At 41.0% G+C, this 15,987-nt stretch overlaps 1 protein-coding gene across 3 annotated transcripts in view; it reads right to left on the reverse strand.

Moving 5' to 3' along the window:
• The window catches only part of YAF2 (YY1 associated factor 2), a 153,986-nt gene that overhangs the window by 77,784 nt on the left and 60,215 nt on the right, over positions 1–15,987 (reverse strand). For 2 of the 3 annotated variants that reach the window (XM_058190143.1, XM_058190141.1), the window contains exon 3: positions 15,300–15,443. The exons of the other annotated variant lie outside the window; for it this stretch is intronic. In XM_058190143.1, the coding sequence (XP_058046126.1) occupies positions 15,300–15,443 (144 nt within the window). The remainder of the gene's footprint in view (positions 1–15,299; positions 15,444–15,987) is intronic. 3 annotated transcript variants of the gene reach the window in all.

Consider the following 15,987-nt stretch of genomic DNA (forward strand, 5'->3'; position numbering starts at 1 on the left):
TAATCCAATGAAGTAAAATCTATAGGTACAAAAAGATACGAGATGGAAAAAAGGGGAAAACAACAATCAAATAAATATTCCATCAGACTATAAATGACTATAATCTAATTACAGTCTAACCAAATTAGTTTCATATTACTCATATGAATAAATGAAATGACATTTCAAAGTTTACTTTTGGAACAAGAAGTTCTGCTAAAATACAAGTAGAAATGATTGGGAACCTTACTTTACCACAGTTCTCATCAATCAATCAATCAATCAATCAGAATAGAGCTAGAAGAGATCTTGGAAGTCTTCTAGTCCAGCCTTTTGATCAAGCAGAAGACCCCCATACCATTTCAGACAAGTGATAGTTCAGTCTTCTTAAAACCTGCAGTGATGAAACACGTACAACTTCTGAAGGCAAGCTGTTCTACTAGTTTATTGTCCTCACTGTTAAGAAGTTTCTCCTTAATTTCAGGTTGCTTCTCTCCTTGAGTAGTTTCCATCCATTGCTTCTTGTCCTGTCCTCTGGTGCTTTGGAAAATAAGTTGACCCCCCTATTCCTTGTGGCACATTCTCAAATACTGCTATCATGTCATCCCTAATCCTTCTTTTCTCTAGACTAGCCAAACCCAAATCCTACAACCGTTTTTCATATGTTTTAGTGTCCAGGCCTTTAATCATCTTAGTTGCTCTTTTTTGCACTTTTTCCAAAGCCTTTTTGGTAATGTGGTTACCAAAACTGGATGCAGTATTCCAGATGTGGCCCTACTAAAGCTTTATAATGAAGTACTAATATTTCAAGTGATTCTATGCCTCTGTTTATACAATCAAGGATTGTACTACCTTTTTTGGGTGCTGCCACACACCACTGACTCATATTTAAGTGATTTTATTGAACCAGGTTTTGTGGTTTTGGTTTTTCCTGTCCAGGTATAAACCTTGCTTTTCTCCACATTAAATTTCATTTTGTTGGATAGGGCTCATTGTTCAAGACCGTCAAAGTATTTTTGGATCCTGAGCTTATCTTCCGGGGTGTTGGCTATTCCTGCCACCTCATCTGCAAAATTGATGAGTTCACCTTCTGTTCCCTCATGTAAGTCATTTAGGAAGATATCGAAGAATACTGGGCCTAAGATGGACCTTTGTGGTACTCCACTACTTACTTCTCTCCATGTGGATGTAGTACTGTTAAAAACTGAGTAATGTTTGTCAGCCAGTTACAAATCCATCTGGTGGTGATGCTGTCTATCCCACATTTTTGTAACTTATCAAGAAGAAGGTTGTGGTCTACTTTGTCAAATCCCTTGCTGAAGTCTAAATATACTATGTCCATAGCATTTCGCTGGTCTACTAATTTAGTCACTATGTCAAAGAATGAAATAACAGATCATGCCAAACCAATCTTTTTAGCAAACCTGTGCTGGCTACTAGTTATAACTTTGTTTCTAGGTGTTCACAGACATTTTGATCATTTTTTTCCAGTATCTTCCCAGGTATTAATGTTAGGCTGATTGGTTTGTAGCTTCCTATGTCTATTTCCCCCCCCCCCAACTTTTTTTTTTTTGAAGATGGGAACCATATGAAGATGGGAACCCTTTTCCAATCCTCTGATAATTCCCCAGTGCTCCAAGATTTTTCAAAGGTATGGTACAATGTTTCTGAGATAACATCTGCATGTGAAGACTGATGCAAAGAATAAGTTGAGCAGCTCTGCTTTCTCTGTGCCTGTTACTTCCTTGCCATCTTCACTTTTTAGTGAACTGGACTTTTTTCTTATTATTTATATATAAAAACATTTTTTATTACATTTCACTTTTGTTGCAAGCCTTTGTTCATTCTGAGCCGTTCCTTTCCTGACTTCATCTTTGCAGATTCAGGCTATCTGCTGATATTCTGTCTTAGTTATGTGTCCCTCTTTCCATTTTTTGTCTTTCAGTTATCAGAGAGATCTTTGTACAAACATGCTAATTTTTTTCTTGGATTTGTTGTTTTTCTTTTTCAGTGTATTAACAGATTAACAGAGTTAGAAGGGACCTTGTAGGTCATCTAGTCCAACTTCCCTCCCAAACAGACCCTACACCATTTCTGACAGATGGCAGTCCAGTCTCTTCTTGGAGCTTCGCTTGTTTGTGTGGCCCGGTTGCTGGCATGCCGCATACTGTTGCCAGTCCGTAGATTGGGGACCCCTGCCCTAGATTGACTGTTTGGTCTGCAGACTATAGTTTCTGTACCCCTAAGAACTGAATCTCCTATCACCAACATTTGCCTTTTATTCCTTAGAGAAGTCTGGGATACTTTTCTTCCTTCTGCAGGAATGCTGGGTTGTGCCTCCTTTTTAAAAACTGTTGGTGAATGCTTTTTTATCGGTGTCTGCATATTTTCTTTCAGGGAGAGTCTATGAAAGCAATTGTTCAGTTCCAGAACAACTTCATTGTAATGGGCTATGTCAGGGGCCTGCAACCTTAAATACTCAAAGAGCCATTTGGACCAGTTTCCACAGAAAACACTGGGAGCCACAAAACTTGGGTATGCATGGCCAACTCGACATCACTCATTCCCACCCAGTCACATGACACCTCCAGCCATGCCTACACAGCCGGTCATTAGGGCAGAGAACTGATTGTTAAATTATTGCAATGCCCAGCTATGTCTAACCCCTCCCCTCCCAGCCAACTCTTGTCACACCCAGCCTCGCCTCCCAGCTGACACCTTAAAAGACTCAACATATTTATAATTCTGCAAAAATGTTGTTCATCTTTTTTTCTCTCTCTCTCTTCTTTCCTTCCTCCTTCTGTCTCTTTCTCTCCCTCCCTCTTTCCCTCCCTCTCTGTCTCTCTCTTTCCATCCCTCTCTCTTTCCCTGTCTCTTTCCCAGGGGGGGAAGGAACCCCTGAACTGGTGCTGGGAATCTGATGTCCAGAGGCCGATGAGCCCAGGAGCAGTGTACTGACGATCAGCTGGATGGTAGAGCGCTGAATACCAGCTGGCCGATGGGGAGGTGGGGCCTCACAATACTGGCAGCTCTGTAGGAAAAGCAACTGACATCCAGGAGGCAAGAGTGAGTCAACAACAATGTAGGGTTGCATTGTGGCTCCACATCATAATGGGCTCCAGGAGGAGAGAACCCCATCTCCTCCATTGTACAATGCTATTTCATTGTGCTGCATAAGGCACTGCAAGAGCAGCTGACAGGCCGTGGAGACAGCAACAGCAAATGTATCGCAACGAAGGTGGAATGTTGTTTTGCTCAAAGGCAAGTGCAGGAGCACTTCACTCCCACACTAAGGCTCCGGCCATCACCACTGCTGTGAAAGGGTGATAGCTCTTTCATCCCTCTGCCATGATAGAAAGCCGCAGCAGAGGGATGAAAAAGCCGGATGTGGCTCTGGAGCCACGGGTTGCTGACATCTGGGTGAGGTAGATAGTAGGGGCTTTGCTCTTGGTTGTTTTCTTCTAAAAGTGACATATTTCCATTGGTCTTGCTCTTTAGGTTCATATATAGGCTCATTTATTTTACAGAAGCTGTTTGTTCCCTACTGTATTCAATCTGGGTGTACCTGTTTTCTTTTTATGTTCATATATAGAATAGAATGAGTAAAGTAGAGTAGAGTAGAACAGAAGTGAATTCTTTATCGGCCAAGTGTGATTAGACACACAAAGAATTTGTTTCTGGTGCGTAAGCTCTCAATGTAAATACAACAATAGTGATAAGCAACGAAGTTATAGTCATAAGATAAGGAGATAAATAATAGAGATAAGAATAATTATGTAATATTGCCTTTTTAGATAGTTTGATAGTGTTGTGGAAATTAGTTGTTTAGCAGAGTGATGGCATGGGGGGAATTTATATATGGGGGTATAAAATAAAAAAGTAGACATTATTAACTATTTCATATTAGATAAATTAGAGTCTCAATATGTTTACAGTTTGTTGCTTTAGAAAGAACAGGAACTTGGAAAATTGAAACTTAATGTTTATTTTTAAATATTTTTCAAAAAATATTATCTGTTTGTAACAAACCTATAATTCAAAGATTAAATGTGTACACCATTAATTCCAAGCACACACACATTAATACATAAGAAAATTACAGATTTTTGTTTGCAGAATAACTAGTATTTCCCAGTACTAAAGTTTAAAATATGGCATAATGTACTTCTTTCTTTTTAACAATGCTAAGCAATGACCTTAGGGAACATCCAAAGCTATCACATTCACACATAATGCATATACCCTAAAAAGCATAATAGCAAGGGAATTAATTCATTGTGTTCTCTGTCACCATATATTTTATAGAATACTGTTTTTACATTCAAATCTCTCATTTGATTTCAGTCCCCCTTCTGTCCCCATGAAAATCATCCCCCACCCCACCCACTCCAGTTAAATGCGCGTAGTGATAGGGTTTGTTTTAAATGGATAAAAAGGTCTGTGCTGCTCGTTATCAAAATCTGAGTGGAAGTGAGGATCCCCGCTGCCAGGAACTGCCAGAAAATGTGACGCACAGAGGCCGAGAACCTCCAAAGGGTGGGGGCCGGTGGGTGGGCGGGGCTACATTCGGTGTATAAGACGCACACAGATTTTCACCCTTTTTTTCTGCAGAAAAAGGTGTGTCTTATACTCTAAAAAATACGGTAAATCTGTAATGTGTGCACACATACACAGTATATTCCTACCTTTATATATGTTATTTTACTATCTTTCAAATCCAGCTCATTAGAGACAGTCATTGGTGAAAGATACTGGGTCTATAGTGCTTCACATATTTATTGAAGCTGACTAATAGAGTAAGTAATACAGTATATAAACTAATGGAACAAAACTGCAACCCATAGAATTTGACCAAAGGTAGCATCCTTTCTATGATCCCCAAATTGGTGGGCCCAAAATATATTTTAGCATCTTGGTTTGTTGGGGAGATATTAGAAAGCAAAATGGGTTTCTAAAATGTTGAAGACTTAAGTGTTCATTTAATTTATTAAAAATTTCACCCTCAAAAAAACCAAGTATACTTTAGGTGCTGGTTCTGCCCACCTATGGAATGCTGCCTCTGACAACACAGACATGCAACCATGAAGTAGACAAAAGTAATACTATTTGTTCCTGAATAAAGGGATATCACTCAATTCTTCATTATTTTAATTAAATATCCAGAGATTACAATGACTTATATGTAAAACTGTATCTCAGTAATGGATAATTCATCAGCAATTTTCCATTACTGGCGCCGCCGAAGGCTGCCTAGGTGAAATGCTCTCTAATGGTTTCTTTATTTTTAATTATTCACTGCGACTCACTACAGATTTCTTACTCACAAGACCATTTGCTAAAAATTAAGCAACGTTTCTTCAAGGAGCAGCTTTCTGTGATCTCAACACCCCACCTCACCTTTACAAATGTGGAGGAGATTCTAAACAGGAAGAAGCAATTTCCCCAGAGCCATGGATTACCAAAAAACCAAATGGAAGAAACGGAGAAGGAGAAGTAAAAGGGTGGGAATTTTAAACAGATTAAGGAATAGGAAAAATAAAACTCCTCTGCCTTCAATTTTCCTAACCAACATATGTTCATGGATGAAATATTGCTTTTAAACAGATACAATTCTGATTTTTACAATTCAACAGCCCTATGCTTCTCTGAAACCTGGTTAAATGAATCAATTGAAGATAGCATCCTTCATATCCCAGGATTTCAGATTCAACGATCAGACAGAATTGCAGAAACATTTGGTAAAAAGAAGGGAGGAAGCTTATGCTTATATATCAAAAACAGTTGGTCTCAGGATATAACTATAATATATAAATTCTGTAACAAAAACTTAGAGACATTAATTATCAACTGCAAACCATACTATTTGCCTCGTGAATTTTCCTCATTTCTTCTAATTGCTGTTTATGTCCCACCACAAGCCTGTGTACAGAAGGCATTATGAACTCTAGCTGACCAAATTATGGAAGCTAAAATCAAATACCCCAATTCACTGGCCATTATTTTGGGAGATCTTACCAAGGCAAATTTAAGGAAAGAGCTACCAAAATACTTTCAGCATGTCAATTGTCCCACTAGAGGCAAGAATACTTTAGACCATTGCTACACAACATGAAAAGATGCTTATCGGTCTTTACCATAAGTAGCTGTAGGACACTCTGATCATTGCATGATTCACCTTGTACCTGCTTACAGGCAAAGACTTAAAACTACAAAACCAACAATTAAATCAGTGAAGACCTGAACTGAGGAGGGAAAGTTAAAGCTACAGGCTTGCTTTGACTGCACTGACTGGAATATTTTTGAAGATATCTCTGCAGACCTGGATGAACTCACAGATACTGTAACATCATATGTCAGCTATGTGTACCGACCAGGAACTTGCGAATATACAGTAACAACAAACCTTGGTTCACAGCTAAACTTAAGCAGCTACGTCATTCCAAAGAGGAAGCCTACAGAAAAGCCTGAAAGGAAGCCTGACCTGAATGTGTTTTACTGCAAATTTGAAAGAAAACTACAGCCACCTATCTCCACAACCCCCATCTCAGACTCACCAACAACAGCCAAGCCTCCTACAACTGACCCCAACTCATTGGGTTCACAACCCCTAGTGATCACAGAAAAGGAAGTGCAAGACCTATTTCACAGACAAAAACCAGAAAAAGCTCTAGGCCCAGACAAGGTAACTCCTTCTTGCTTAAAAGTCAGTGCTGACCAATTGGCCCCCATCTTCACCCATATCTTCAATAAATCACTAGAGATATGTTATGTTCCTTCTTGCTTCAAACGCTCCACTATCATCCCAGTGCTGAAGAAGCCCACCATCAAGGAAATGAATGACTATAGACCAGTTGCTATAACATCTGTAGTCATGAAAACCTTTGAAAGGCTAGTGCTTTCCTACTTGAAAACCATCATGGATCCACTGTTAGACCCCTTGCAATTTGCATACCGAGCAAACAGATCAACAGATGATGCTGTTAATATGGCTCTGCACTACATCTTACAACATCTTGAATCTCCAAAGACCTACGCAAGGGTTCTCTTTGTAGACTTTATTTCAGCATTGAATACCATCATTCCAGACACTCTTTTAACCCTGATTGCTTCAAACCATAAAGGCTCTTTTTTAATTTCCAGCAATCAGTTCATTCATCCGTTCTTACACCTAATGGCTTTTTCATAGATATTGTGATGTAAAGGTGCATGTAAATATGCTGTCTCAACATCTATATGAGTGATATGATAATCATTCTTCGCTGCCCACACTAACATTGTTCTCAATGTGGGTGCCCTTAAACTGGGAGCAAAAACTTCATCATAGTCTCTTTCAGACTGAGAAAAACCTTGAGCGACTAATTGTGCTTTATGGGTTACAGTTCCATCAGCACCTGTCTTTAACTTATAAACCCATTTACAACCAATTACCCGTATATACTCGAGTATAAGCCGACCCGAATATAAGCCGAGGTACCTAATTTTACCACAAAAAAACTGGGAAAAACTATTGACTCGAGTATAAGCCTAGGGTGGGAAATGAGGCAGCTACTGGTCAATGTAAAAAATAAAGATAGAGCCAAGTAAAATAACATGAATATTTATTTGAACGAAAAACAATAAAAGTGCAAAAGGGGAAGGAGGATTCCCAGCTCTAAACAAAGGGAAATCCCGGAATGCCAGCGCGAAAGGCGGTGCTCGCGTTCCTCCTCCCTTGCTCAAAAGCCCCAACATGATATTGGAATTGGATGCCATTATATACCTGCTGAGGGGATAATTTGAATAACTTGAAAGATATAAAAGCTCTAAACATATTTGTTTAAAAATCTAAAATCTATACTTAAAATAAATGAATATAAAGTAATAAAGTTCTTTAAAGTTGTAATTCACTTTGCTGCTGAAAAAGAAAAGAAGCTTAACACCTTAAATGGTATTTATTAACTGAAATATCATCAAATCAAATATATAATGAGGTATATTATAATGACCTTTGTTTTCAGAAAGAAGCATGATGGAAGTTTTTCAATAAAGGGGGAAATATAGAAAAAACTTAGTGTCATGCTCATATATCATCTTTACAGATGTTGTTAACACTATACTATGGCAGCATATGATGGTACAATGTTTCAATCAATTTCAGGATGAAAAACTCATCAATGAGGAGGAGGAGTATAATTTATTAACCTTGTATGATATCAGTTTCTCAAGGACTCTAGAAGGACCCGAGGAAGAAATCTCTGCCCCCTCCCCACTTTCCCTTTCCAACCCAGCCTTCCAAGGGGACCCGAGAGGAAGAAATCTCTGCCCCCTCCCCACTTTCCCTTTCCAAGGCAGCCTTCCAAGAGGACCTCTCGAAAAGAGCGAAAGCTTTCTCCTGGCCGTTTTACCACCACCACACCCTCCACGCCGGCCATCCTAGGCTGGGTTAGAAACAAGGAGGGGGAAGTTCAAGGACCACATCGATGGCACGAGCTCAGATTGCCGGCTGGGGATGATGGACGCTGCAGTGCGATCTCGGGAGAGACTAGGGGGGAAGAAAGAATGACTGTTTCCCCACACCCTAGGATTGGGGAAAACATTGACCCCCCCCCTTAGTTGCGGGAGAAGGGTTGCGCTTCAAAGCGGTCGCCTCCATCCATCAATCCATCCTTCCTTCCTTCCTTCCATCCATCCTTTTTTTTTTTCCCCAGCGAGCGGTGCGTGTGTGTGACATGCAAGCAAGACGTCTCACGGGGCGTGTGTGTGTGTGTTTGTGGTGGGGGTCTCGTCCCAGCCACCCACCCACTCGCTCCCTTTCCCTCTTCGGAGCGTGGGCTGGTCTTAGAAGCCGCGCTGTCCCGGCGGGGCCGTCGCCTCCTCCTCTTCCTCCACGCTTGCTCCTCTTGCACGCTCCTCAACCCCCCCATCCCCCACCCTCTCCGCGCGTGAAGGTCACCTCCTCCCTCTTCCAGGCGGCGGCGACGGCGGCGGCGGCTCCGAGCGGAGCGCCACAGCCGGCAGCTCCGCTTCCCTCCCACCTTCCTCCTTGCTAAAGGGCCAAAGTCGGCGGTGCCCGAAGCCGTTCGCTCGCTCGCTCCCAGCGCAGGAGATCGGAGGACGGAGGCCAGGGCGAACGGGAACCATCCCGCTTTCCCGGGACCGGCTTGTAGCCGCCCCTCACCCGGCTTTCTCTCTCTCTCTCCAAAGACGGCCAAGCGCCTCCGCGCAGCGCCGTCAAAAGCAGTTCGGCCAGGCGAAAGAAAGAAAGAAAGAAAGAGAGAGAGAGAGAGAATGAAAGAATGAAAGAAGGGGAGGAACGGCCCCTCCTTTCTCTCTCTCTCTTCCAGCGCCGCCGAAGAGAAGCAAGGGGACTAGGGCACACAGGCGCACACACGCACACACAAAAAGGCCTTTCCTGCCCACTCGCAAGATGCTCTTGGCAGGCTCGGAAGAGAAAGAGAATGGAGTAGGGAGTGGGTGGCTGGGGGCGCAATAAGCACGCGAGGCTATTTTTGGTTCTGCGAAAAGGAGGCGTGGGTAATTGTGCGTGAGGGGGTGTGCGCGTGTGTGTCCACATAGGAATAAGTACGCGTGCGCGCGCACTAACGAGAGCTAGCTGCCTGCGGTAGAAAGGACTCGCTGCAAGAGGAAGGGGCTGGACTGGGACCGGCTTGGCTCGGGTCCGCGCGGCGAACTGCTCAGCCTTGGGCAAATCCCGCCGGACGATCTCGCCGCCTCTTTGGCGTCTCCTGTGCGGGGTTCCCGAAGTACATCGAGACGTAGACTCGAGTATAAGCCGAGGGGGCGCTTTTCAGCACAAAAAACGTGCTGAAAAACTCGGCTTATACTCGAGTATATACGGTAACCGTTCTCCTGGTGGTAACTGAACATTTTCATATACATCTAACTCAGTTAACGATTTAACTAAGTTTCCTATCCATAGCTTCCTTCCAAGCTATTTGATCCTTTTCAGGATACATTTTGATATCATCATAGTTAGAAGGTTTTATATTTACTTGACAAACCATACTTGCTTGATATCTGTCGGGTTGATGTCTTACCTTAGTAGATCTTCTAGGTAATACAGGACTCATAACTGGTATTTCATCTAATTCCTCCCCTAAATCTTCTTCTCTTTTTACAGTAGTTTCTACATCATCTATTTCATCTTCAGGGGTATTACTGAACATTTGATTATCAATAATAATATCATTTCTGTAATCAGCTTGCTCAAGCTTATCCCAAGCTTCATGCTCCAGGAATTTTGAACTAGCACTACAATAAATGCTAGTGGTACCTGGTGCCCAAAATCTAAATGATCTGTGGTTAGATTCATACCCAACAAAAAACATTTTCCTTGCTCTTTGTTGTCCCTTTCGCCTTAATTGCGATGGTATATGAATCCAAGCAGGAGCACCAAATGTATGCAGATAGCTTAGATTACGTTTTCTACCATGCCAAAGTTTAAATGGTAATTCACCAGTAGATGAATTAACTACATTGTTTAAAACATGGTTAGCACACATTATGGCTTCACCTCAAAGTGTTTCTGACAAACCAGAATCTGCTAACATAGACCTAGCAATAGCTTGCAGTGTTTGACCTCTGCGTTCTACATAAGCGTTATGTTGTGGTCTATAAGAAAGTTTATGTTCAATACCTACCTCCTGCAACATATTCTCTACTCTTAGATTGGTAAACTCGGTACCATTATCTGTTACGAAGCAAACCACCTTATGTGTCTGTTTTCTCTCAACAAATATTAGCCAATTTGACATACGCTGAAATGTTTCAGACTTTATTTTCATCAAGTAACAGAAACCATATCTAGAGAAATGATCAACAATGCTTAAGATATAGCAGGCTCCACCCAAACTGGGTTGTTTAGGTCCAATTATATCAGCAAAAACTACTTCTAATGGTCTTTTAGTTTTAAATCCATTCACTCGGTTTGCTGGGGTTACTTTGCTTTTTTTCTTGATTACAGGCATTACAATTGAGGTATTGATTACATGGTTTTAACTTTATCCCCTCAGATAATTCTACTGTACTTTTCAATACCTTAAAATTCATACGTCCTAAATGTCGATGAAGTAAATGAATACATTCATCTTATTGTCATAAACCAAGTTAGCATTAGCCACAATTGCTGGAACATCTTTCAATATAAACAAATCATTTTCTAACTTTGCAGTAACACATTTACCATCCTTTTCAATTAAACATTTATCTCCCCTAAAGGTTACTATAAATCCAACCTATAATAATGATTTAACAAGTTGGATTTTAGTTTAGGTATATACAACATTGGTAACTGCTCATTTATAAATGAACAATATGCAATACCTTCTCCAGCTACTTTCATTTTCCATCCATTGGCTAACGATACATGTTTACTAGTAGTAAGTTTTACAAACTTATCTATACTTCTAGTAATAGATTGCGATGCACCACTATCAACTACCCACAAACCATGGTTTACAGTAGTGGAACTAAAGGTAAAGGTTCCCCTCGCACATATGTGCTAATTGTTGCCGACTCTAAGGGGTTGTGCTCATCTCTGTTTCAAAGCCAAAGAGCTAGCGCTGTCCAAAGACGTCTCATGTGGCCAGCATGATTCAACGCCAAAGGCGCACGGAACGCTGTTACCTTCCCACCAAAGGTGGTCCCTATTTTTTCTACTTGCATTTTTAAGTGCTTTCAAAACTGCTAGGTTGGCAGAAGCTGGGACAAATAACGGGAGCTCACCCCGTTACACGGCAGCACTAGGGATTCGAACCGCTGAGCTGCCGACCTTTCGATCGACAAGTTCAATGTCCTAGCCCCTGAGCCACCGCGTCCCTAGTAGTGGAAATAGATATAGCTAAATTAACTTCCTTTTTTGGTCCTCTTTTTATTACTAACAGTCATTTTCTTACCCTTAGGACAATATTTAGCTATATGACCCGTAGCCCCACAAGAAAAATATCTTTTAACAATATAGGCAGTTGAAGACAATCTTTCTTCCTGTGGTTGTCTCTCTCTTAGTTGTTCTTTTTCTTGCCTACTTTTGGACTCTTCCAACAATCTTCCGGTTATGCCAGTCGATATTAGTTCATCTCTGGTCAAAACCTCCAGTAAAGAAACATAGTCATCATAACTTTCATCCAAAGAAGAAAGAATAATATAAACCTGTTGCAACTCTGAAAAAATTAGTTCCTTTTCGCGTAGCTCTTGAAAAGTTCTCATCAAAAAGTCCAAATGAACTAACATATCTCCACCTTTAAGAAGACAGATTTTAAACAGTTTACGTGTAAGGTGTATGTGTGCACTCACACTATCACGAACTAAATTCTCTTTAAATTGTTCCAACACCTAGCAGCAGAATCTTCACCACGAATATGAACTAGCTTCTGGTCACTCAGTGTCAGTCCAATTATACAAAGAGCTTGTTCGTTATCCTGATTAAATTTAGCACCGCACACTAGAACAACTAGACACAAGAACAGTTTTTCCCTGAATGCCATCTCTCTGCTAAACAAATAATTCCCTCAACACTGTCAAACTATTTACTAAATTCTTTGTGTACACTGAGATCATATGCACCAAGACAAACTCCTTGTGTGTCCAATCACACTTGGCCAATAAAAAATTCTATTCTATTCTATTCTAAATTGTGAAATATGGCGTTGATAGTGTTTGTGGGTCGTCAGATACAAGTTTTTCCAGATTTAACTAGTGAGACTTTACAATGGAGGAGAGAGATACATCAAGTTTGTCAATTATTGAAGAAAAATATTAATTATAGCTGGAATCATGCAGTTTTTTTGAGATTTCCATATGGTGGAAGATTTTACAGAGTTGAAACAAAGGAGGAGGTGATGGAGAAATTAAGGGAGCTCAGAATCATCAATAAAGAAGAGTTCATGGAGCAAATCCAGAAAATGAATGAGATGTTGAAATTCTCAAGAAGGGAGATGGAGAAGAAGAAAGAACATCTACGGGAGAAAGGGAGGTTGGCTGAAGCAAGAGGAATTACAAATTCGCTGTAGAGACAGTATATAAATATTTGTAATAGTTATATTAAGGGATATGTGTTACAACATATGTTAGAGCACATATGGAGACCAAAGGGAATATGTAATATGGGAATAGATGGGGAAATCATTGAAGGTAGCTACATGGAATGTACCTGGCTTGGGGGGGGGGAAATATAAACGAGCAAGAATTGAAAAATCAATTAACAAAGAAAAATAGATATTGTATTTTTACAAGAAACACATCAAAAGAAAGAAAGGGTGAATGAACTTAAGTTATACTGGGCTGATGTATATGAAAAGGCATTTGGTACATCAAAAGCAAGAGTAATCATTGTAGCTAAAATATGTGAATTTATGATAAAAGCCATAAAAAGGGATGAAATGGGAAGATTTCTTATAATTTTATTTATTTATTTATTTATTTTATTTATTTATTAATAAATAAATAAATAAATTAATTAAATAAATAAAATGGGAAGATTTCTTATAATTCAAGGCTTGATTTATGGACAAGAGCAAACTTGTACGCACCTAATATAAATCAAAGAGAGTTTTATAATAGGTTACATAAAGAAATAGAAGAAGTCATAATGTCACACAAAACTCCAAAAATGGGCTGGACAAAATTATTGGCACCCTTAACATATTTGGTTGCACACCCTTTGGAAAAAATAACTGAAATCAGTCGCTTCCTATAACCATCAATAAGCTTCTTACACCTCTCACCCAGAATTTTGGACCACTCTTCCTTTGCAAACTGCTCCAGGTCTCTCTTATTGGAAGGGCGCCTTTTCCCAACAGCAATTTTAAGATCTCTCCACAGGTGTTCAATGGGATTTAGATCTGGACTCGTTGCTGGCCACTTCAGAACTCTCCAGCACTTAGTTGCCATCCATTTCTGGATGCTTTTTGACATATGTTTGGGGTCACTGTCCTGCTGGAAGACCCAAGATCTCGGAGCAAACCCAGCTTTCTGACACTGGGCTCTACAGTGCGACCCAAAACCCTTTGGCAATCCTCAGATTTCATGATGCCTTGCACACAGTCAAGGCACCCAGTGCCAGAGGCAGCAAAACAACCCCAAAACATCATTGAACCTCCACCATATTTCACTGTAGGTACTGTGTTCTTTTCTTTGTAGGCCTCATTCCGTTTTCGGGAAACAGTAGAATGATGTGCTTTACCAAAAAGCTCTATCTTGGTCTCATCTGTCCACAAGACGTTTTCCCAGAAGGACTTTGGCTTACTCAAGTACATTTTGGCAAACTGTAGTCTTCTTTTTTATGTCTCTGTGTCAGCAGTGGGGTCCTCCTGGGTCTCCTGCCATAGCGTTTCATTTCATTTGAATGTCGACGGATAGTTCGCGCTGACACTGATGCTCCCTGAGCCTGCAGGACAGCTTGAATTTCTTTGGAACTTGTTTGGGGCTGCTTATCCACCATCCGGACTCTCCTGTGTTGCAACCTTTCAGCAATTTTTCTCTTCCGTCCACGCCCAGGGAGATTAGCTACAGTGCCATGGGTTGCAAACTTCTTGATAATGTTGCGCACTGTGGACAAAGGCAATACTAGATCTTTGGAGATGGACTTGTAACCTTGAGATTGTTGATATTTTTCCACAATTTTGGTTCTCAAGTCCTCAGACAGTTCTCTTCTCTTTCTGTTTTCCACGCTTAGTATGGCACACACAGACACACAATGCAAAGACTAAGTGAACTTCTCTCCTTTTTAACTGCTTTCAGGTGTGATTTTTATATTGCCCACACTTGTTACTTGCCCCAGATGAGTTTAAAGGAGCATCACAGGTTTGAAACAATCTTATTTATCCACAATTTTGAAAGGGTGCCAATAATTTTGTCCAGCCCATTTTTGGAGTTTTGTGTGACATTATGTCCAATTTGCTTTTTCCCCTGCCTTTTTTTGTTTTGTTCCAATACACACAAAGGGAATAAACATGTGTATAGCAAAACATGTGTTAATGCAATACTTTTCTGTAAGAAATACTTGATTTTCTGGAAAAAATTCTGGGGTGCCAACAATTTTAGCCATGACTGTATATAAGGGAAATGACATAAATGTGAATGAAAGTCAGGCATATATAGAAAAGAATTTAAATTGTAAAATTCAAGAATACGATAAAGAAATAATGGAATCAAAATTAGAAGAGAAGGAATTGGTGGAAGTTATTAATAAATTGAAAATAGGTATGGCACCACGGTTAGCTGGATTAGGCGTAGAATAGGATAAAAAATTTAAAGGGCTATTGGTGCCGAAGATGAAGATGTTTAATAAAATAATGGAAGGGGAAAATGGGCGTTGGTCCTACCGTGATACGCCCTTTCTCTGCGTCGTCCCAGGAGTGGCCAAGAATGGGTTGAATCGTCTGTTTCCTGTTGAGAACGAGCTGTCTGTTTCTCTAAGCCACGCCTCCTTCCTCCACCTTCCTACCCCAGTTTCGGCGAGGACGTAGCTGTAAAGACAACTCAAACCATGCAAGAATTAGTTCCCGGACCACAGGCCAAGCGAAAAAGCAGGTTAGGGCTTGGTCACTCCTGGGACGACGCAGAGAAAGGGCGTATCACGGTAGGACCAACGCCCATTCTCCTGCAAGCTCCCAGGAGTGGCCAAGAATGGGACTTACCAAAGCCTCCCCCAATCACGGGTGGGAAGCCGCTTGGCCAGAACCTGTAGCATCTCCATGTACATGTTGTAATACCCTTCACCCAAATGATGCCTCAGCCGAAGCATAGACGTCAACCTTGTAATGAAGTATAAAGGGTGAGGGGGAAGCCCAGGTGGCGGCTCTGCAGATGTCCTCATAGAGGCCTGCGTTGCCCATGCTGCAGAGGTGGCAACACTGCAAGTGGAATGGGCCGTTACCCCCCTAGGGGTTGGTAAGGCCTGGACCTGATAGGCCACTGCAATGCAAGCCTGCAACCAACAGCCTATGGTAGAAGGGGTGGAAAGAGGGATGGAAAGAGGGATGGCATGGAAAGAGGGATGGAAAGACATAA

This window comes from Ahaetulla prasina, chromosome 7, assembly GCF_028640845.1.
Source record: "Ahaetulla prasina isolate Xishuangbanna chromosome 7, ASM2864084v1, whole genome shotgun sequence".
NCBI classification, from domain to species: domain Eukaryota; kingdom Metazoa; phylum Chordata; class Lepidosauria; order Squamata; family Colubridae; genus Ahaetulla; species Ahaetulla prasina.